At 39.3% G+C, this 23213-nt stretch overlaps 1 protein-coding gene across 1 annotated transcript in view; it reads left to right on the forward strand.

Moving 5' to 3' along the window:
- vps50 (VPS50 subunit of EARP/GARPII complex) overlaps positions 1-23213 on the forward strand; it is a 111428-nt gene that overhangs the window by 36480 nt on the left and 51735 nt on the right. The window contains 3 exon segments of the mRNA XM_028597519.1: positions 574-672; positions 4111-4251; positions 13609-13741. Of these exon segments, the coding sequence (XP_028453320.1) occupies positions 574-672; positions 4111-4251; positions 13609-13741 (373 nt within the window).

Below are 23213 nucleotides of genomic sequence, written 5' to 3' on the forward strand. Positions count from 1 at the left end.
GCACCACTGCTGCTGTGCTTGAGTAGATTAATTACTTACAGTTCCATCTGTACACAAGAAACAGCCATGCATGAACACACACCTACATAAGCATGCGGCAGGGTGCTCGTTTGTTTACCTGTCAGCATGAGTTTGTGAATAAGCAAAGCAAAATCTTCTAAAATCATAAAGGTAAACACTTCCACAGACACACACATCAAGAGTAGAATTTTAGTATCTTAACACCTTGATCTTAAGAATGCTAAAACCCCTGAAAACTCAAATATATATACGTAACATATACAGCATATACTGTGTGTAATGCATTACACAATAGAGATGTCATCGGTTGGCCGTCAGCCTGGTGTTGGCCGTCAGCCTGGTGTGTAACATCCCTATGTTACACATACATATATACACACACACACACACACACACACACACACACACACACACACACACACACACCTCCAATTGCCCTTGGCCTCGTGTGGTAACTAAACATCTGCACATCTATATCTAAATCCCTGGTCTTAACGTTGATAATCCTTCTTTTTTCTTTTCCTTTTGTCTTCTATCTATTTCTGGCTCCAGGAGCAGCTTGATGTCGCCCTGTCAAAGACTTGTAAGCACTTTGATGTTTCCTACTACACCAAGGTCCAGCTTGCCTACACGCTCCTGGGCAAGACACAGGTCAGTGGTTTGACATGTCTACAGGGTTACGGGGAATGGCTAAACATGACTGGATGTGATGGTCCAGTTGTTGTCATCACTTACGCCATATGTCCTTTTGTTTGACTCTTTGTCTTTCTTTTATTTTATTTAGTTTTTTGGAGGGGATTGAATGTTCATCCTGGCTGTTCCACTCCTTAACTTTATTTCAGGGTTGTGTGCATTCAGTCAGCATTGCTGTTTCCTTCCTTTTGACCTTTTGCCACCATTTAGATATGAACAGTATAAAAAAAATCTCCCACAGACAAGCTTGTAAACCATCAAGGGAAACGAGAATGTAATTTGGTTTATTGAAGTTTCTCTTTTTCTTTTTTTCACCCTTCTTGCTTCAGTGGATTGTTTTCACTCCAGTGAATGAATTCAAGGTCTCCTCATTGGAGAAGAAAATATTTTAGGCCACAGGGCATGCATGCCATCATTTGTAATTACCTTATGCTCTGCTTACTGTCAATCAACTGACACCCACAGAACTCACCCACAAGAAGGAACAGAGTTCTCCAAAACAATATAATAATAATAATAATAATAATAATAATAATAATCCTTGAATAATATAAAATAAGCACTCAAATTTAAACCGCTGAGGCGATACGGGGAAAACATGTTTGATTGTGACATTTTTTGCTGTTTATTTAAAGCTGTAGAACATTTATGTTAAGAACAACATCAAGACAATACTGTAGTTTCTGTTAAAAATGACTGAAGAGAAATATAATAGAATATAAGTGGCACAGATATTCTCTTTTATCACTAGGGAATTTCTTTCTTACTCTCCTCATATCCCTTTCCAGCCCTCATATTTTTGGTGAGAAAGTGTTAATCTCTCATGCTAGGGCCTCTCTCTTTAATAACCCATACACTCCACCACCATGTCCAACATCTCACTTGGCCCTGATCTCTTTGTTCTGCTTTGACTTGCATTTCTTTTTCCCTTTTTCACCTCCCTGATCTTATCCTTTCTGCTATTTCTTTTTTCCAACTCCCTCCTCCAGTGTACCAGTGCTCTCTGGTATGGGTAATCAGCCATGAGTTGTATATTATTGGAATTATAAATGTTGTGCTTACATAATCTTTGTCATCCTTGAAATATTTATTACTTTCCTACTCCAACAAGTAGGATAATTTGTGGCCCAGTTATAGCTAAAATGAGTAGCCATCCAGCTACGCACGGTCATTTTGAGCAATGATGAGGCTGCCATGTCTGAAAATAACACCTTTCGGCTAAGTTTATATGGATTTTGGGATTCTACAAATGCTGTTCCATTCCTTATTCAGCATTTTGAGCCGCTGCACCTCCTGCACTCCCACACATTTTCGCTGAGCTTACAGGTGAATGTAATATGTAAAAAGCCTGTGAGGGTTTAGTGCTCAAGGGTTATGGTGGATGTTGGAGCTGGGCCAGATTGTACTAGATGGATGTAAATGGATGGATATACTTGCAAGTCTAATATTGAGGTGCATTGCGTATGAATGCCATGTTCTGCACACATGGCATTTTACTGTAGAGGTTTAAAATGTTATATTGCCAGTGTAAATTCTGTGAATTGATGGCATAGACATCTACAAAGCCCACCACAACCTAGCCCCCTCCTACCTCACTGACATCCTGCACCAACCTACTCCTATCTGCATCCTCAGATTAGCTGACGCCAACCAACTGGGGGGACAGGGCCTTCTCCATTGTCACCCCTTCCCTCTGGAACTCAATCCCCCAGCACCTCAGACATTCTTCCTCCCTCACTCTTTCAAAACCATACTCAAAACCCACCTATCACGGCCTTGGAGTACCTTTTAAAATAACTTGTTGAATTGACTCTTGACCCAAGCAACCAAAAGGAGCCTCATTCTTATCCTGGCACTCACACACAACGCACATATTCTGTCATTGTTATTCGAAAAGCCAATGTTGATGGTAATAAATAAGCTGTGTGCCTCTTGACATTGAAGACATCCTTGAGGTGGAAACTGAGTCACCAATGCTTGTTGAGAATGAAGTGTTGTTGTTATTACTGTTATAATGAGCATTTTCAGACTCAAAAGCTAACTAAAGAGTTGTTCTTGACTGCCTCTTGCCACTGCCCCTAAGGGCTTGTTGTTGCTTTCCTTCTACTTTTTTTCTTTTGCATGCACTGAATCAGTTCTTCACACTCTCTCTGCATATGTGTTTCTCACAGTCAGCTATGATCTTTGTCTGAATCTTAGCTTTTACTGCAGTCTTTCTTTTTACTGCAGTAAGTGAACACACACATGCACAAATGACCACTTTTAATCTGACACTTTTCAGTTGGATACATAAACGAACTGTGTCATCCAAGAGGTAATTGGCATCACAAGGGTCTTGACCTACAGTAGCATACCACCTCAGACCATTTGCATTTGTTTTTAAGTAGCTGCAGAACAATGAGTCTATTTGCTTTTTCAGTTGATTGATAATTATGTCTGAAGATGGTGATTATTAAGATGTGAGTTGCTATAGTTGCCTTCCTTTTTCTTGTCTACAGTCCATGCTTTGTACAGCCAGCCATTTTCATGGTGTTTTCTTGGACGTATGAAGTGAAAGAAATTTTTAAATTACATTAGTGGCAGCAGGTAGTCAGAATGGATTGGGGGCAACATTCTGTGGTCATGAGCTTTCAGTAAAACAATCTAATTGCACTGCAACATCCATTACACTATGAGGCTTTGCTCAACACTGTGCCCACGTCTCCTGCGACTTTGGTGTCCTCAATTCACTAGGGTCCCATAGCGAGACTGTGGATGAGAGCTGCAAAACAGAAAATGATCATAAATGTAACTTTAGAGAAAAAGGGAACAGACTTGAATTGTGAAGGCATTAACAGAGCTCGGTATGGTGGAGCAAGATTATACTGTAGATTTTTTTAAATCATGGTTTAAGAGCAATGTTTGAATTTACATGCAAAATTAAATCCCTGATTATTAATGCTCAATGAAGAAATCCTACTTTGCCATTAATAAGTTGTGCTTTTTTTTTTTTTTTTTTTTTATTTAAAGCTGCTCTACCATACATGGCCATACAGTTATATGCCTCTTCCATTTGTTCTTTGCTGTTTTTACTTAATTAATGAAATGTTCCACAGCAAACAGCTGGTTTTAGCGATGTGAAATATGGAAACTAGAGGCAAAATTGCCCATTTTCACTTGGACTTGAACATTGCAGTTCCCAGGAGACAGCTATGCCCATTTCCCCTCATGCCATATTGTGTAGCTAACATAATATGTCTGCAAATAATTCAAAATATCAGGTATACAGAATGTCTCCAAGAAGTTTGATTTGCAATTTCCCTGCTGTTTTTTTTTTTTTTTTTTTTAACAGATCCACATTGGCACTGCCATTTAACATAATTGTTTTCACAACAGTGTATTTGGCTCTCTCTGCAGACTGCTATGGACCAGCTGCACATGCACTTCACCCAGGCCATCCACAACACGGTGTTCCAAGTGGTGCTGGGATATGTGGAGCTATGTGCCGGAAACGCTGATACCAAATTCCAGAAGATGCAGTACAAGGACCTGTGCACGGTAAGGAGATGAGTGTGTGTGTGTTGGTGTGTAGGTTGTCAATTTATTCCACCACTATTCACCCACTCTGTCTGCAAATTTAACAGCCAGATTTGGCCAGACAAGGTTCAGTTCCCTTTGTTAGATGCCAGTGTGAAGACTAACTACTTTAGTGAAAACTTATTAAATAACAAAAACACCACCTGCAGAGTGCTGTGATGAAAGGACATAGGACACACACTTTGTTACTAACAGTATGCCTCTAGCTTTCTCATTGCCTTGAAGCCAAGCAAAAATACCTTATTTTATGACAAAGGGGTTCTACAGATTCTCCTTAATAGAGTGAAACAAAGGTGTAGAGGAGAAAGTAAATCAGAGAAAGGGAAGACATGTATATCCTACTGTAGCCACTCACTATTAGATAATTAATCTTGCTCACAATACAGAACCAATGCACTGCAGCAGCAGCACTTTTTGATTGGGCTCTCCATACTGGCCCACACGCCTCAGTTCCCTTTCTGTCTTTTTCTTTCCCTCCTCATCAAAATAAATCACATTTGCATGGCCAGCAAGCCATAACTTGGTCAATTCATTATTAATTTGCTGGGAGTGAGGTACATTAAACCATGTTAAGCTTTTTCACGTTAAGTTTTTTCCTTACAATACCCTTAATGGAGCAGCGACGCTTAGTGTCAGATAACGTCCATAATATTTGGACTTTGGGTTAGATTTTTTGACAGTTTTAAGTGGTTATGATGAGCAATACAGGAGAGGATTTTGGTGATGATTGATCGTTTTTTAGGTACATTAAACCACGTTAAGCTTTTTCACATTAGGACTTATAAAGCCAACGAGAACTGTGGAGAGTCAACCCCCAGCCGCTCCGCTGCCCTGCTGTGAAGCAGAAACGCTTTATGTCAGATAACGTCCATAATAATTGGACTTTGGGTTAGATTATTTGACAGTTTTCGTGGTTATGAGGGGTAATATGAGAGAGAAGTTTGGTGATGATTGATCATTGTTTAGGTACATTCAACCACGTTAAGCTTTTTCCTTACAATAGGCTCTAATGAAGCAGAAACGCTTAATGTCAGATAATGTCCATAATAATTGGACTTTGGGTTCGAGTTTTTGACCGTTTTCAGTGGTTATGAGGAGCAATTTGAGAGAGAAATTTGGTAATCATTGATCATTGTTTAGGTACACTAAACCACGTTAAGCTTTTTCCCTGCCATATAGGGCCAATGATGAAGAAAACATTAACATGAGATAACTTCTATAATCGTTGGATTTCGATTTAGTTTTTTTGATTGATCGTTGTTTAGATACATTAAACCACGTTAAGCTTTTTCACCTTAAGCATTTTAGAATGTCTCCTTTGTAGGCTTCTTACCTGTTCCATGCGGTTGGAGATTATCCACTGCGCATGCGCAAAATAGAATTGATGGCAACGTGGGAAATGGGAAAACAAATAAAGAAAAATAAAGACAATGTAAATTCGACCCATTATTTCGTTTTGGTACCTTGTTTATTATATTTCCCGTTTCGAGCTGAAAGCAATGCAACAAACATCAGTTTTCATATTTGGTTCATACAGAAAAACAGAAAAACAAAATATTGATTTGTTCTTTTGTTTTTGGTTTGCCAGATTAAATGGAATAATTGAATGATCGGATGATACGGACCCCCCTCACTATTTACGCTCTTTCTTCATTTTTGTAACCTGTGCCGTAGGTCTTGATGGCATGTGTCTCCAGCAGCGTCAGCCCGGTGTGCGACAGTAATAATCCTCTGGGCAGAAACACCGTGAGCGATACGTTTGTAACATTGTTTAAACGAAGCTTCGAAGCAAATAATTTTGCATCGAGGATTTTTAGTAATCAAATTATTTGAGTTACTCGAGGAATTGTTTCAGCCCTAGTTTTCACCGAATAATATGCCTCACGAGTCTTTTTTTTTTTTTTTTTTTTTTCGTAGGAAAATGATTGGACTACTTTAACTTCAGCTATCTTTTACACACTTTTGTGATGTTGTATGTAGTTCATATTCGGTTAAACAAAACAAGCTTCCCTTGAGCTGAAGTGACATTTAACTGTCCATATCTTTTTGTCTTGTTTTTTCCCATGGATTTGACTGCCATTAGGCTTACTGGAAATCTGTGTCATGGATCCCCTGAAATAATGTGTGCATGCAACCGTACAGTAGTTATAGACACATCCTAATGTTTACTTGTGTTTGATAGATACTCTGCCAACACTGTGTGTTGCGCCTGGATGATCTCTCTCACTCACACACACACACACACACACACACACACACACACACACACACACACACACACACACACACACACACACACACACTCTCACCAACTTTAGATTGATGGCATGTGTCTGTACATTCTTGGCTGTGTCATGATCGATAGGGCAGTACATCCATGCACACACTCAAATGAAGAGGTATGTGAACACCCATACACAGTTCATTTGTGTCGCTGACAGCATTTGCAGCCTGTCTGCAGAAACTTTTAAGGAGAGATCAAGTGTTTTGCTTACTTTTAGTCCTTATGGTAGATTATTGTATTGAAGACACTTACAGTATGTACCTGCCTCTACAATGTCAAGAGGAGAGCTAACCGAAGTACCCATGTAAAATATGTGTCTATGTAGCTCATGTGGTACACACACACACACACACTGGACTAATGTGCTTTTAAAGAAATGCTAAAAATCTGAAGATGGGTTTAAAAACTTGTCCTTTTTGAGATTTCTTAGTATTTTAAATGCTCTTCAGTGTCCCTCTCTGAGGGTCCTTGGGACCTTGCAGTATAAATATTTATTGACTAGTTTCCAATGTCTTTCTGGCTAGTGTAAAACATTTACCTGTGGTAAGTTCTCTTTCAAATCGATAGAGAATGTGGTTGGGGGCTTTCCTCTCTTTCAACAAATACCATTGATGTGGTATTATTGTGGAATTGTATCAATACAAAACTTGGTGTTTGTGGAGAAGAGAAAACTTATTCAGCTACTGTTCCCCTGATAAATAAAGGTTAAGAAAATGTTAGAGCCACATTAGACCTCCTGAACTTGCCTCTTAGTTATGCATCTTAAAATTCAAGAGAAATGGGAACACTCAGAAAGGTCGGTTCTGATTGTGAAAGGGTCTTATTAATTTTACATCAACATCTCATCATTATTGGCCAGCCTCATTCCTTATCAATCCCCTTCTCTGTCTGACTTTTCTCCTGATGGAAATAGGACCGTTCACGCTCCGAATCATAGGAGGTTCTCATAGGAGAGAAGGTGACTGTAAAGGCTGAATCATATGCTGCACTGCTCTTTCATATTGTACGAACTACAGTAGTTACAGTAATTATATTAATCCAGCCAACTGATGGCATCATAGACTGAAAAATATTAGACAATTGGAATACGCTATTGATTCTGATAATTCCATTAATATTGTAGACTGTGATGAACATGCCAGCATCTAGAAGCTGCTAGTGAGGCTTTAGCCTTTCAGTGTTGTTGTTTTTTTTTTTTTTTTTTACCTGTGTTACACAAAGCCATTAGCTCTACTCATCATAGAAAAATCACCCCAATAATATGAAACGACAGCTCAGTAACCCATAGTGATCCATCCTACTCAATCTTGTGCAGTGTCCCATTATTTTGATATAGGCTGACCTTCAGTGCAGTTGTATATCTGAAAAATGGCTATTTAGGGAGGCCGTGGAGGGGATGCATACGCTGTTGCTTCTTCATGTAAAGCAGTGCCATGATTCTAGGCTGGCTTTTTGTGTTTAGTTAATCATAGCTGCTGATAGCTTCATTACAGAGCAAAACTAATCTACTGCCAAACATTGTGCATCTTATCATCCCAGCTCTTATGGATGAAAATTGGTCTCATGTTGTTTGTTGTTATTACTCTGTCACAGTAGCCATAGACATCTAAAGACTGCAGCTGTTCATGATATCATGAAGAGTGTTTTTTTTATTTTTTTTTATTTTTGAATCTCATGCCAGGATGCCCCTAGCCTGGTCCTACCATACACTCATACATTTCATTTGTACAATTTGTACATTTCATGCTGTACAAATTAAATGTATGAGTGTCTGGTAGGACCAGGCTAGGGGCATCCTGGCAAAAAACACTCTTCATGATATCATGAACAGCTGCAGTCTGGCCACTCTCCATTGGCAAGTGTTAACTTCCTTGAAGGCGGGTACTCTGTTGAAGTAAAATTATTGGAGCTGCCTAGAGCCACTCTGGATCTGCCATAACCAGTTGCTAACGTTTGGTTGTGACGTATGTCATGCGCATGTGCAACAAGAGGGGAGACCGACAACTATCGGCTTATATTTAGCATTAGCATTGCTAGCCTTAGCCAACTCCGTTGCCACAATGGACCGAATGGCTTCGCTCGCATCTTTCTAGCGGACGTCCTCAACGTCATCGTTCTCAGCTACTCCCTCTGTTTGCTGATTGGACCGCCAAATATTTGGCCGGAGAAAACCCAAGAATATACCACGAACCCAGACGGAGTACTGGAGCGGAAGTACGTAGGAGGGCAGAGCCAGGCTTAGGATGCCCCATTCATTAGATTTTATTTTCTCTTCAGCTGCTCAGATCATTCTGGTGTGTTTCTGGGGAATCTGTGGTTTGAATTGCAACAAAAATGTCTCCCTCTAAATGCCATGGAGACTCAGTCAATGCCTTTGACAAAGACAACAACAACAACAAGGTTCATTGCACATGGCAAATTTTTATGTTGAAGCCTGTTAAAGTACAACATGAAATAGGGAGCAGATAATCGAAAACGTCCCTCTGCAAAATCCCGTCTGGTAAAAGCCTTCGACAACTGCATTTAAAGTAATAATGATTAAAAGGAGCATTACCTTAAACTATTAATTGAATTATCAAAAGCATTTCAAATTGTCACCCATTTATTTTTATTTTTAAAAAGTTTAAAGACGTTTGCTTTGACAGTGGCATCAGTAACTAACAACTTGAGGAGAAGCAGCAAACCAGTTGTGAGAAAGACCATCACTTTAAGTAGACTGAACTGGCTCTTTACGTTATACATAAGAAATGGGTTTGTCCACTTTTATGTCAATGATCGTTGCTTTACTCTTTACAAATGTGTGCATCAAGTTGTTTAACAGTGTTTATGTGAGAAATAAATAGATTCTACTTCAGGAGTGTGTACTGTAGTTTGTTTCTTCTCTGGCACAGCAGGTCTACAGATTGCTGACCACGTTTTTGATCTCTTGCAGGTAAATCTGTTTATTCTTTTTTGAAAGGAGAGGGGTGTGATTTTCTTTTCCTAAAGGAAGTGAATCAGCTAAATCAAGGTTACCTACCCTTGCTTGCACATCTCTTTCTTTCTCTTCTCTCTCTAAAATGTATGGCATTTCTTTCATGTGCACTCCTCCACAAGCCCACACACAAAAAAAAAAAAAAAAAAAAAAACTCAGTGCTTCGTCTTTTCAAAACCTCCCTGATACAGCCTGATATACTGTATGTTATATGCATAATGATCATGGGTAGCTGTCTGCAGAAAACCAAATGGCTGAAAATAGATTCCAAGCCCGCCTCCTTCAGGCTCTCATCACGGTACTTGTTTAGAAGACTGTGTCCAGCAAGGTGGATTAAAAAAGTTTTTGTTAACCTTTCCCTGTGTAACCTTACTGTAGGTGTGACATGCAAACACTCTTATGTCAGTTGTAGCATTCCTGTGCACTTCTGCACTACAGCACACCTTTGTGTCTGTGTACTTCTTCTCATCAAACCGACTGAAGAGAGACACACACACACACACACACACACACACACACACACACACACACACACACACACACACACACACACACACACACACACACACACACACACACACCCTACCCCCACATCGTCTCCCCTCACTTCAGTTGCCTGGCAACGTGCTGCTGTGATATGGTTGACTGGTGGAGAACATGCATTGTCAAATATTAGCCTTGTTTTGTCCAAACTGGCTCATTCGCTTACCTATCTGCCCTGGTCTCCTAAGCACTTAATGAATTTATTTTACTGTACATGGAAATTATAATTCTAGTATAGTACCCATAGTAGAAAGTATACAATATTAATACATGTATTGTTATTATATAATGTCTATGTCTGTTAGGGCTAGAATTTTATATCATATTTAATGTTGGCTACACAAAATTAGTATACCCAGAATACTGTAATATTCTGTCTAGTATGAGTTATATTGATATTGAAGGAGGATTAAAGTAGTTTAGCTGTAACTATAAAAGTCCAGTGTTATGATTGATAGTGTTTCTTTAGGAATCATGAGTGTTGTAAAATATTCACCTATAATCCCTCAAAAAGAAAACCCACAAAGACAAGTTTGAAGCAATGATATAATTGAGAAATGCAATGTGCCTTACATTCTATTTCTGGAGAGAGGTTTACCCACTCTGATGTATCATGAAATACTTTTTCACAACAGCCGAGATTACTTCTTTACTACCGCAATGCTGTCATACTATGTTGGACCTGTAGTGCTCAGGCCAATAAAGAGCCATATTGAGAAGTGCACCTGTGTGTGCTGTCCCAAACATGAACTACAACTAGACAGCAGTGGATTTACTTGAATTAGGCCACAGCTCACAGAATCTGCGGTGACATAACTTGAAGAGATATACAGTATAATAGATAAAAGATAATCCTGTTTCATTATGCTTATTTATCCTGGTATTTTGAGCACAGTATTTTACAGATTTAATATCTATATTTTATAAAATATTGTCTTATTTTAAGGCTTTCATTTTGCTTTCAAAATGTTAAATATTTGATAAACATGTAAAAAGGATCCCTATATACAATAATTTTTTCAGCCCTATGGCGTAAACCAACAGAGAGGAAAATAAAGATGATTTGCTAAATGTGTTCCAATTGTTTCCTGTCTTACCTAATGGCTGGTTGATACTTTGTTCTGTGGATTGTGGTGTTCCTGGTGTTCAAACAGTGCTTATACTCCCTACCAATATCAGGTATTATAATGTTGTTGTACTCAACACAGCTTATAATTGACAGCCAGTATTTGTGTATAATTTTGGAGGTCTACTACTTTTTTATACACACCTGACTGCACATCCTGCAGTTGTCACTGGTGTGATAGACTGCTTTTCCTAAAAAAAAAAAAAAAAAAAAAAAAAAAAAAAAAGCTTTAATTACAAATTCCACTTATTTTATGATTAGTTAATTGTACTCTTCACCAACAGTTTGCTGTGGTCGAAGAGATGTAGAGTTTTGTTGTTGAATTGTTCATTTGGAGATTAGTTGCCACTGTTATGGTTAGAAACACATCCTCAAGAAAACGGTATTCAAATGAGGATTTATTATACTGGTTAAGAGCATAATTGACTATCGTCATTGGAGGGTTTGTTGCATTTATTGGGCTATTGAGAGTGGATGGCTAAAAGTCTGATGTGCATTCAACAGTGAAATGTGTATGAAAGCATTACCTTACCTCCTATATATATATATATATATATATATATATATATATATATATATATATATATATATATATATATATATATATATATTTTACAATATATTACTAACTTCTTTATTTTAATGTTGACTATATTACTTTTCCACTTTTCATTTGAAATGCTAGAAATGTTTGATTGCCTGTTAAACTTTTGTATTCAGTGTCGTTACATTTCTGAGAAATGGATGTTTCAGTTCATAGCATTTCAACACCATCTCTGACAACAGTGCTTGACAGCAGTGGAGTCTGTTGTGCAATGTAGCTGCCTTGGGCAACAGCTCTGTCATTAACCTCTTTTGAGATGGCGGTCACTACATGATTTCTTGCTGATGGCTCACAGTTGTGAATGTACCTCAGATGTCTCACTAAGAACTGTTCTGTTGAGAGATTGTCCTGGCAAGTGGTAATTTGTCACTCAGGGACACGGACATGCTAGACAAAGGCGTGAGACTTTACTCATGTTAGTTTGTGCACAGTTGTGGTCTTTATTGCAATGCACTGTTTTCTCCCTCAGCAACTGTCAGCTTGTGAGGCTTGTGTTTATATTTCCAATGCTTTTTGTGAAAGGAAACACAGGCCTGATTCTGCAACCACTTATTCATTATCATCGTTTAAACAAAGTAAAGTGCGGCTGCTGTCGACAGCACTGTTTCATCTGGCAGTGATGAATTTGTCTCTGGACATGTTGACAGGACTCTTTTGGCGAGTTATTCGGTAGAGCCTTGGAATGTGTCGGTGGCTACTTTTGTGCCAGCTGCACTGTTCTTTGGTGGGCCAACTTTTTATTTAACACACACATTTTTCCAGGCTTTCTTGGCTTCTAATAGCTCAGTCAAGTGTTAATCTGTTGGATGTGTACAGTAAAAAAAGCAGTGTGCATCATCCTTTGAGTACTTTCTGTCATACCTGTTGGCTGTCTTGTTTTGGATTCAGCACCACTGGGATATTTTACGAAGCTCAATGCAGTTGCAGTTATTCCATGGGTATGTAGCTAATTATTTATATATTATAAAAAAAAAACATAGGTCAACATTATTAATCTCATAAAAGACATACAGAAATAATAAAGTTGCCATTTTATGAAAGCAATACTCTATATCGACGACGTTTCACTTCCGGGATTGTTAAGGTGCCGCCGGAAATTCCGCCGGATGTCCCTCATTTCAGCCGGATGTCCGGTTCCTTCCGCTTTCTTTGTGTTGGCATTTTAAACTCCTGTCGATTTATGAGGACTATGGTTAACTGCTCCTCAGATCTTGGCAGGGTAAATCGAGAGAGCTAGCAGAAGTGTACGTATATGAACTAGACACAAGTGCCGTTACCAAGACAACCCTGCACATATATCATTGCCCTGAGAGTGAATAGCTCTGTGAAATCCATTTCAGAACCCAAGTTGTCATGGTTTGATATAGTATAATAGCCTACCTATTGTGCACCATAGATATTTGACACCCTCTTATTAACATCATTATTTTAATCATTACTTACATTAATTGGCTCTTACATAAGATGTAAGTGTTTCTTGTGACACAAAAAATAGATGTTTTCCAACACAGTGTCCTTGACTGATGAGTAGAAACAGGCTTTAATTAGATGAAACATGGAGGACAGCTGAGTTGCTCATTTTTTTTGTTTGAGTCTCTTGCTGAATCTTGTAATTTATTTTAAAGTAGCCCAGCACTGTCTTTCATAATTCCATAACTTTTTTTTTTTTTTTAGGTAAATACAAGCGTATAAAGGTATATGACCCAGAAATACTAAATATAACACTGAATTCATATACAGTAGAAAAGTGCATCAGTGACCTCTTTTCGTCACTTCTCTGTTGGCAGCATATCACCCCGGACAGCTACATTCCCTGCCTGACAGATCTATGCAAGGCATTGTGGGAGGTGATGCTGAGCTACCACCGCACCATGCAGTGGCACGAAGAGCACGACAAACAGGAGACCACTTCAACTGCAGGTAAGAGACTATACCTGTTTAACCCTATGACCTTTGTAATACTTCAGAATGGGTTTATAATAAGCAACACTACTCCATTTGTTCTGACTTGCCCAAATACAACAAACACAGTAGAAGCATACCGATTCAGAAATAAAATATACAATAACAACCTCACGTGTATCAGAGCCCATAGAGAGACCACATTACTTTATTCAGTTTCCCTCAATCTCTCCTTTCTTCTGTTATTTTAAATCTTGCTTTGTCACCTGCTTTTTCTCTCTAGCTTTTACTCCTAAAACACCATATCTGCTCCCAATACTCTAAGCTGGAAAAGTAACTCACAGATTCAGTTAACAAAAACGTGGTAAAAATTGGGTCAGCTTTCTCCACACGCTTAGGAGTGCCACTCTTTCCTGGCAGTTTGATTTCAACATACAGCAGGTTTATCAACTTTATTGCTCACAGAAAGAAATAATTGAATCGTGGTGTATGAAAATAGAAGAGAATATTGAATGTGTGTGCTGGTGCATCTGTGCAGCACGGACTGTAGTGGTACGGGTACTGAAATGAAACTGAAATTTTTAGCATTTACTAAGCTCCATTTTAGTGTAGAGGTCATTAAATGAGTCACTAGTCACTTTCTCTGTGGTGCAATAATACTGTTTTTTTTTATGTATTCATTTCTACAGCATTATCAAATATGAATTGGACTTTTAATGTCCAGCTGTTTCAGTTCATAATGATATTGTTTACAGATCAAATTCTGAGTTTTTTTTCCACATGGGTTTGTTTTTTATGCCATCCTTATTGACATTCTTGACCTTCCAATATCATTTAGATCCCAAGCTTCTACCTGTTTTACCATTTTAGAAAAGAAATAGCAAGTTATCCATTCTTTTTGTACATTTTGTGATGATAACAGTATAAAGTACGCTGACTCTCCACTGGAAACTCCGTAAAGCTGCACTCAAGTTACGGCCCATTAAGAACAGCAAGACGACTGAACACCACATCTGTCCAAACCCAAAGCTTATGTCTGGATCAACAAGAAAAGTCTTGCTTGTGTCGCAGCTTCTATCCATCCTGCCTTCAGTCAGCCAGATGTGAAAACATCAGCCTCGAGAAGCTCAGTTGTCAAGGCAATACATACTTTGTGGTTTAGCAGTAAGCGCCACAAGAAATTTAATTTCTTACCAATGTAAGAAAAGAAACCATACTGGATTTGGTTTATAGCACTTTTCACCTCATTACTCTTTGTATCATTTGTATTACCAAAGACTTTGTAAGATATTAGCTGCAAATACAGAACTGTCAAATTAGCTGGTACCTTCCTACTGCTTATCGAAAGATAGCTCATTTCCATTTCCCGTACTGTACAGAATTTGTTAGGCGAATGGATGAGGATACAAAGATGGTTGGTGACCTGTTAAGTCCTCAGCATTCTTCATTAGATCCTCCTAGATGGGGAAAGGACATACACCATATTCCCTTTTATGAGGCCCATCTATCATCTCACGATTTGATTGGCTGTCATCTGTGTAAAGGTGTCCCCCACCCTGCCTTTGTCCTGGCTTTCACCTTTCTCTCGGTGTGTGTGTGTGTGTGTGTGTGTGTGTGTGTGTGTGTGTGTGTGTGTGTGTGTGTGTGTGTGTGTGTGTGTGTGTGTGTGTGTGTGTGTGTGTGTGTGTGTGTGTGTGTGTGTATCCGTGCGTGTGTGTATCCGTGCGTGTGTGTATCCGTGCGTGTGTATATCTGTGCGTGTAGCGTCCATCGGAGTAATGATTTACTGTACAGGCTTTGTCTCATTTGTCGAAGGGCATGACCTCAGAGTCCTAACGGTTAGACACACTGAAGATCACTCTCTTTTTTTTTTTTTTTTTGTCTCACATATACGCGCAAGCACCTCCTACTTCATCAAAAAGAGCATCCCATTGAATTTAAGCCAGTGGTCACTTGATATGTTGAGCTGGTCAGTGTAATGTTTTAGTAATTAATCTTGCCATTTGCTGAAAGGAAAGGTTGTTTCAGGAAGTAATATGGGCCAGGGTCGTATTCCTACCTGACAAAATAGATTTGCTGCTCTGTCATGTTTTATCAGCCCACGTTGACCCTCAGGCACATGGGTGGCTCAATGTGTGTGAGAGCCCTTGAGTGTGTGAAAGTAAATCCAGAACATGGGCATGGATCGTGTAGGCTAATATTCAATTCAATTGTATTTTATTTATAGTATAAAATCATAACAAGTTATTTCGAGACATTTTACATATAGTTCTAGACCACATTCTATAATTTACAAAGACCCAACAATTCCAGTAATTCCCACGAGAGCAAGCATTTAGTGCGACAGTGGCGAGGAAAAACTCCCTTTTAGGCAGAAACCTTGAATGGTGAGGAAAATGTCCTTTTAGGGAGAAACCTCAGACAGACTCAAACTCTTGGTGGGTGGTTGTCTGCCGGTACCGGTTGGGGGTATGATGAACAGTGGCAATTATAGTTGAAATGTATGTATGCTAGTGTAGAGTTTTCTGTGTCCACTTTAGCATTTTATACATTTTAAAAGTCAGCTGTATTTTTTTATTTATTTTTTTTTACATCTGCATCATCTGCGGGGATTATCAGACAATATTTAAAATTGTGTTTGAACTTCAGATTTATGCAAAGTCACGCACATGCTGCTCTTATGAGTCATTGTTTGAAACCAGCGAGTTTAGACCCCTGTGGGTGCTTGTCCTGTTTATCACTAAGAAATGTGTTACCCACAATGCCACCAAAGGTCAAACCGTGGTTACCACCTACACATTGGCAAATGGTGGCTTTCCTTATAATTTACCTTTTCCTCTCTCTGTTGTAACAGTTTTAATGTCCATTTATTAAAACTTTCTAAGTATATAACCTGGGGAGGCTGTCTACACCCTCACCAGGTCAACAGTGGGTGTTAGCAGCAACACAACCTGCACTGACAACAACTGCAGTGTAAGGGGGACTAAATGGGGACACAAAAATTGATGGAAAAGGGGACAAATGGAGAAAGGAATACTTTGTTTTATGGAATAAAAACATTACTTCAGTGGCTTCTTCATTAGAAACCTCATAATGGCAGACTACATTTTGCAAGCTCATTCTTCACTATGAGACTATAGTTTCAAATCAATTGAGCACAGCCAGGTGCCATGCAGAAGACTAATCATCAAACTGTTGGGAGCTTTAAATAATGATGTGACTTGTTGCCTTTTGAAACATACCCATGGGCACCTTGGTATTTAAAGTGGGACATGATTTAGAGTCTGAAAAAAAGTTTTTGTAGACAAGGGAATTCTCATTTTTACAGCTTTTAGAAATATTTAATATTGCAGTATTAAAAAAAGTATGCAATTGATTCTTGCTCTTATTTCTTTTTCCGTTAACAGCCGTACTCTTTTTGGCGCTCCCAGGATCATGTCTCTCACCTTAGTCAGGGCTGTGTTTTCATAACCTCAGTTTTACTTGTCTTTACCAAATGTTTCTCTTCCTCACACCCCCTCACTCCCACTGTTATTGGGGTCTCAAGGACATGTTTAATTAAAACCTGCCACAATGTCATTACCAGAAATCATGACTAGTAGTGGCTTTAACATGATAATATTGGCTATGTAGGTAATATCAATGGAATAGAACGGATTGAATTTAAAATGCATCACGAGCACACTCTCATCAAGGTCAGAATCTGAGATGAATAAGAACATCATATATATTTCATATAAATCCAAATACCAAGGAAGGCATGAGGTGTCACATACATCTCGGAGTGTGATGATTGCATTCAGTCTGTGGGAGGAGAAGATAAACATCCATGGTATAGCTAGATGGAGAAGTATTCTTGTTGGCTAGAATTTAAATTCAATCTGCAAAATCGAGGGGAGCGTCGGCAGATGTTAAAGAGAAAACCGATTTTTATTTTAAGCAATCAACGATAACTTCACATTTGAATTTATCGATAAAATCGATTTATCGCCCAGCCGTATAAGACAGATTTGGCCATTCAAAGTTAACATGTGAATCATTGTTTGTGTGTTGAGGCATTGACAAAATTATTAACAAAGTTGTAGCTGAAAACATGTAAGCATATATTCATCCTTTAAGATTCTAAATATCGTTTTGAGACAAAGGGTACGAAGTCATTGAGATAAGTTGATGAATGTTAGAAAAAGATGCAAATAATAAAGATTTCTGTAGAAGAGGAAAACTTCTTAAACGAGTTGTATTTGAAACCGATGATTTAATCTTGCGATTGACAGAATTTTTTCCCCCACTTGATTCAATAATTTAAACTTAATGCTAGGCTAAACCTTTTGTTAATATTGTCAATTATTGCAGTGGACAATCTAAGGCATGGGCTTACCCACTAATGGATTTCAAGGGCAGCCCATTGTTCAAAGTTATTGCAGCAAATATAACATGACATGAAATCCTTTTTCTCATCTTTGGTGTGTGGAGCCTACTGTCATAATCTATAATAAGGCTGGGCAGATCTTCTGCTGCTAATTGTATGCCTCAGTATGATTAACACAGGTTCTGTGGGTAAAGTTGTGATGAAAGAACAATAGAGTAAGAAAATATTGTGATGTGAACTATGCTGCATGGGACAGAGTTTTTCTTCCACTTTGTTTCTCAGTGAGGTGATCAGCTAAGGTTAATGTTTAATTGAGGAATAACGGCTAAGAGTACTCCACCAATTTACCATTGCACTCTTATAACATTGTCAGACTCTGGACAGACTGAAAAAGAAAGTTGATGCAGCCGAACCAGAGATATTGTCTTTTTTTATTCCACACATTCTTCTTTGTCAAAACCTGGTGCCTTACCCATAATTCCAATAGACTGCCAAAAGTTTGGTTGGAGATTAGGGTGTGTTATGCTAGTAGCGGCTAATGTAGCCTCGAGCTGCCAGCCTCAAGCAGAGTTGAGGAAAGGGGTACAGAGGTCTGATAATCTCACTACTATCAGACTTCACTCAGCATGCTCTGGAGCCACAAAAGGCTTTGAGCAACTTAAAATAGGTGTATGAGTACCCCTTTTAAAAATGTCATTGGAAACGGAGATATTAATCAATGCAAAACAAAGTTAGCAACCCCTGGACCCACAGGTTCCATCGATCTGTCATCTGTAAGGCATACAATGGATATGACTGCTGTTTTTTCACGTCTAGAACATCATGGTAACCGATTTTATTTCTTCAGAATTATTGGGTAATAAGCATGTCCTGATAACAGTATCGGATCAGAGCCGATTTTATTTTTTTAACTGATCGGGGGATCGGCTTTTACCCTCATTACCTTTCTCCGATCATTTACATCAGCTTGTACTGATCACCTCCTTTAATCACACATGCCCTCCCCCACAGACAGTCTCTGCACCGCCAGACTGCCTGGATGCTGGCACTTTCAAACCAAGATGGGCGCGGTCATTCACCAGTGTCTGTCCAGAGTGTCTCGTAGCTTGCCAGCCCTTGGCAACAAGAAAAAAAGTCTGTCTTTCCTAGTCAACCTTTTTTTTACAGAAGTGGATTACACCAATTCTCCACACTTCTTCCCTGATTTCACCAGAAAACCACACTTTTTCAAGACGTTATTCCCTGGAGCCAACATCGGAAATCAAAGATTGACTTTGAAGTGCAAGAGGGATTACTAAGTTTAGTTTTAAGATTGTTGTTGTTAAGATTGACTATTAAGCGCAATAGTCATAACTGAGTTTAGTTTTCGTTGTCCAGCGGGGAACTTTTCTTTAATGTTTATTTTTTGGTTGGGGGTTGCTGGGATCCTAAAGAGAACTGTTTTGGTGTTGAGAGAAAAGATTAATTTGCTGCACTAACTTAAATGTATTAATCTTAATACAAATTTTAGTTACTTTCTTTACTTAGTTTTATAAACAAAAAACGCTGTGCAGCTCTATTATCTGAGCAACTACAAGTATAGGATCGGGACTCTGTATCGGCAGATATTCAATATTTAAAGGTCCAATATTTAATATTTGTACTGTAATAAATCCAAAAATGACACCAATGCCTCATCAGATATTAAGGAAACATGTTAAACTGAAATACTATCTTTTCTGACAACAATGCTAATGTCAGTAATTTTTTTTTTGAAATTTACATTCCGTGACGGAATTTATGTTTATGTTTTGATCTGTGTGTTATCAACGGCCCAGTTTGACAGGCAGGCCGGGTTGCCAGATATACCTGTAAAAACGTAAACCCAGCACGCTACAGCTGTAACGGTAGTACAGCCATGAAAGCAGCAAACAAACGATCAACGGAGATAGATTCTACATGACATAAAAAAAGAAAACCACGTTTCTAACCGTTGCGTGACCAGAGACGTAACAACCCCCTGGTAAATATTGGAGATGTATTTGAAAGATGGAGACAGCTTAGAGCCCAAAAGGACGCAGAGTTGGCTTATTTTCTCCTGAACAGGTAAGCATTAGCTTCAGGCTAATTTATCACAGCTACTAGGGATCGGCATTTTTTGTCATTTCAACATTTGTTTACTCACATTGAATTATATAGCTAGAGTACCAGAGTTGGTTACTCGCAAAAACAATTGAGACATAGCCAGTAAAGTGATCCCGACTGGTCCTGGCTAACGCCGCCATGCTAACCCTGCTAACTGTTAACGTTACCGGGAGGCCCAGGCATGCAGCCCATGGCTGTTTACAACATGTAGTTTAGCGGCTGGAGCCGACAACGGTGAGTTATTTTAAGCCACGAGAGGGGGGCTGTAAATTGGAAAGAGAGGACTGTGAGTTTGCAGTGTGTTCCGTCGGCAAGGTAGTGGTATTTTTAGCGTTTCGTATTGTAATTCTAAGCCGAGGAAGTGTGCCTGACTGGCGTGTGGAGAGGACAGTGAGGTTGTTGTGTTTTTAGCGGTTCATACTGTCATTTTAAGCCAAAAAAGTGTGTCTGTCAGTTGGTTACAGAGCTCAGCGTGAGCACGGGCTTTTATGACTGTCAATATAGCCAGCATCTACCGTTAGCTACTCCGCTGTGCTGTGGAGTAATGTCTGGCTATGTGAGAAAAGCATCTAGCAACCTTGTTGTGAATGCTGCGGTCTCAGCCTGGCAACCCCCGTGAACTTCGAGTCTGGGCAGGAGGGGGCGGGGGAGACGACTCTCCAGTATTTTGAATTGGTAGTGCAGTAACAATTTTAACCGCTAGCTGCCAGTATTACATACAATATTACATATTGCACCTTTTAAAAAAAATCACATTGGATCGGGGTTCAAAAAAGATGATCGGGACAACCCTATCGGGTAATATCTCATTGTAAAATCCCAGGATTATTCCTTGATGTAATTTATATAGCTTTATATATTTTCAAACACCTCATGTTGGTGAATGAAATTCTTGTCTTTTTTTCCTGTATCTCTGTAAAGTAATACCTTCACAGGCTCGGAGGTTTCTGAAAAGCTGTGATTAATCCAAGTTCACTGATCCCCACTTGTGTTTTTTGGTTTATGTTTTTCATGTACTTTATTTTAAAGGTGCAATATGTAGATACTGTGTGTGGAACAGACTAACCCGGACTACAAAGTTATTGTCCTCTGTGACTTTAACAAAGGCAGCCTCACTCATGAACTCCCTAAATACAGACATATTAAAAAATGCCCGACCAGAGAGGAGAACATTCTGGATCACTGTTACACCACAGTCATGGATGCTTATTTCGCCGTCCCCCGCGCTGCACTGGGTCACTCTGACCACGTCATGGTACAGGCAGCCAACGACTCTGCGTCTGTCTGGAAAGGCCTCAAGCCAATCACCAATTACAAACCTAAAGCCCCCCCACTCCAGGAACGACCGACACCTAGCCACAGGACTTGACGACTACAGACCCGTCGACCCTGACCTCTGTGGTAATGAAGTCGTTTGAGAGCCTTGTGCTTTCACACCTCAAAGCCATAACCGAGCCCCTCCTGAACCAAAACAAATTCCTTGTATGTGTAAAAAAAACGTACTTGGCAATAAAGCTTTTCTGATTCTGATGTAATACTGACAGCTAGTGTTTAAAAGAGTTACTGCAGTACAATTCAAAATACTGGAGAGAGTCGTCTCCCCCGCCCCCTCCTTCCCAGACTCGAAGTTCACGGATGTGGCCAGGCTGAGACCAGAGAATCCAACAATGTTGCTAGACGCTTGTCTCACATAGCCAGACATAACTCCACAGCACAGCGGAGTAGCTAACGTTAGATGCTGGCTTAATTGACCGTCATAAAAGCCTGTGCTCACGCAGAGCTCTGTACCCAACTCACAAACACTTTTTCGGCTTAAAATTACGATATTAACCACTAAAAATACCACTATCTTGCCATCGTTTTCCACCCGACTGAAATACACTCTTTATTTGCTTAGAATTACGGCAACAATCGCTAAACACACTGCAAACTCAGAGTCCTCTCTTCCCGATTTACAGCCTCCCTCTCTTGGCTTCAAATAACTCACCGTTGTCGGCTACGGCCGCTGAACAGGCTACACGTTATAAACAGCCGTGGCCTGCTTGCCTGTTCCTCCGGTAACGTTAGCCGTTAGCACGGTTAGCGTGGTGGTGTTAGCGAGGACCAGTCGGGATCACTTTACTGGCTGTTTCTCAGTTGTTTTTGCGACTAACCAACTTGGGTACTCTAGCTATACAATTCAGTGTGAGTAGCTACACAAATGTTGAAATTACATAAAATGCCCGTCCCTAGTAGCTGTGATAAATTAGCCTGAGGCTAATGCTTAGCTACCTGTTCAGGAGGAAATTGGCCAACTTGGCGTCCTTTTGGGCTCTAAGCTCCATCTTTCAAATACATCTCCAATATTTACGTCTCTGGTCAAGGAACTGTTAGAAACTCGCTGTTTTTTTTATGTTGGGTAGAATCTATCTCCGTTGATCCCGTTCGTTTGTTTGCTGCTTTCATGGCTGTACTAACGTTACAACTGTATCTGGCCACCCGGCCTGGCTGTCAAAATGGTCAGTTGATAACAACACACAGGCCAAAACACAAACAGAAATTCCATCACGGAACGGAAATTTCAAAAAGAGAAAATACTGGCATTAGCCTCGTTGTCAGAAAAGATTAGTATTTCAATTTAGCATGTTTCCTCAAAATCTGATGATGCATTGCGGTCATTTTGGGATTTATTACAGTAAATATATTACATATTGGACCTTTAACCTCTTAATGTCCCTTTTTTTTAATGGAGTTTTTTTTCTTTAAGGCGTTCAATATCTCCCCTTACTCACGACATCTAGGTTGTGAAGGAAACGCTTCCTGCCCTCATTATATTTATGTAATTAGATATTCACCCTGTGTGGGTGTAATAACATTTATGTTTGTGCTTCTTGTAATGGATGTGTTTTTTGTTCTGGTGTGTCATTATGAGATCACCCTCACTGCCACCAATTCTCAGGTCAAAAACGGATACATTTCCCCCCCTGAAAAATGTGACATAAGTGTATTTGTTATAAA

The sequence above is a fragment of the Perca flavescens genome, chromosome 14 (genome assembly GCF_004354835.1).
Source record: "Perca flavescens isolate YP-PL-M2 chromosome 14, PFLA_1.0, whole genome shotgun sequence".
Classification (NCBI taxonomy): domain Eukaryota; kingdom Metazoa; phylum Chordata; class Actinopteri; order Perciformes; family Percidae; genus Perca; species Perca flavescens.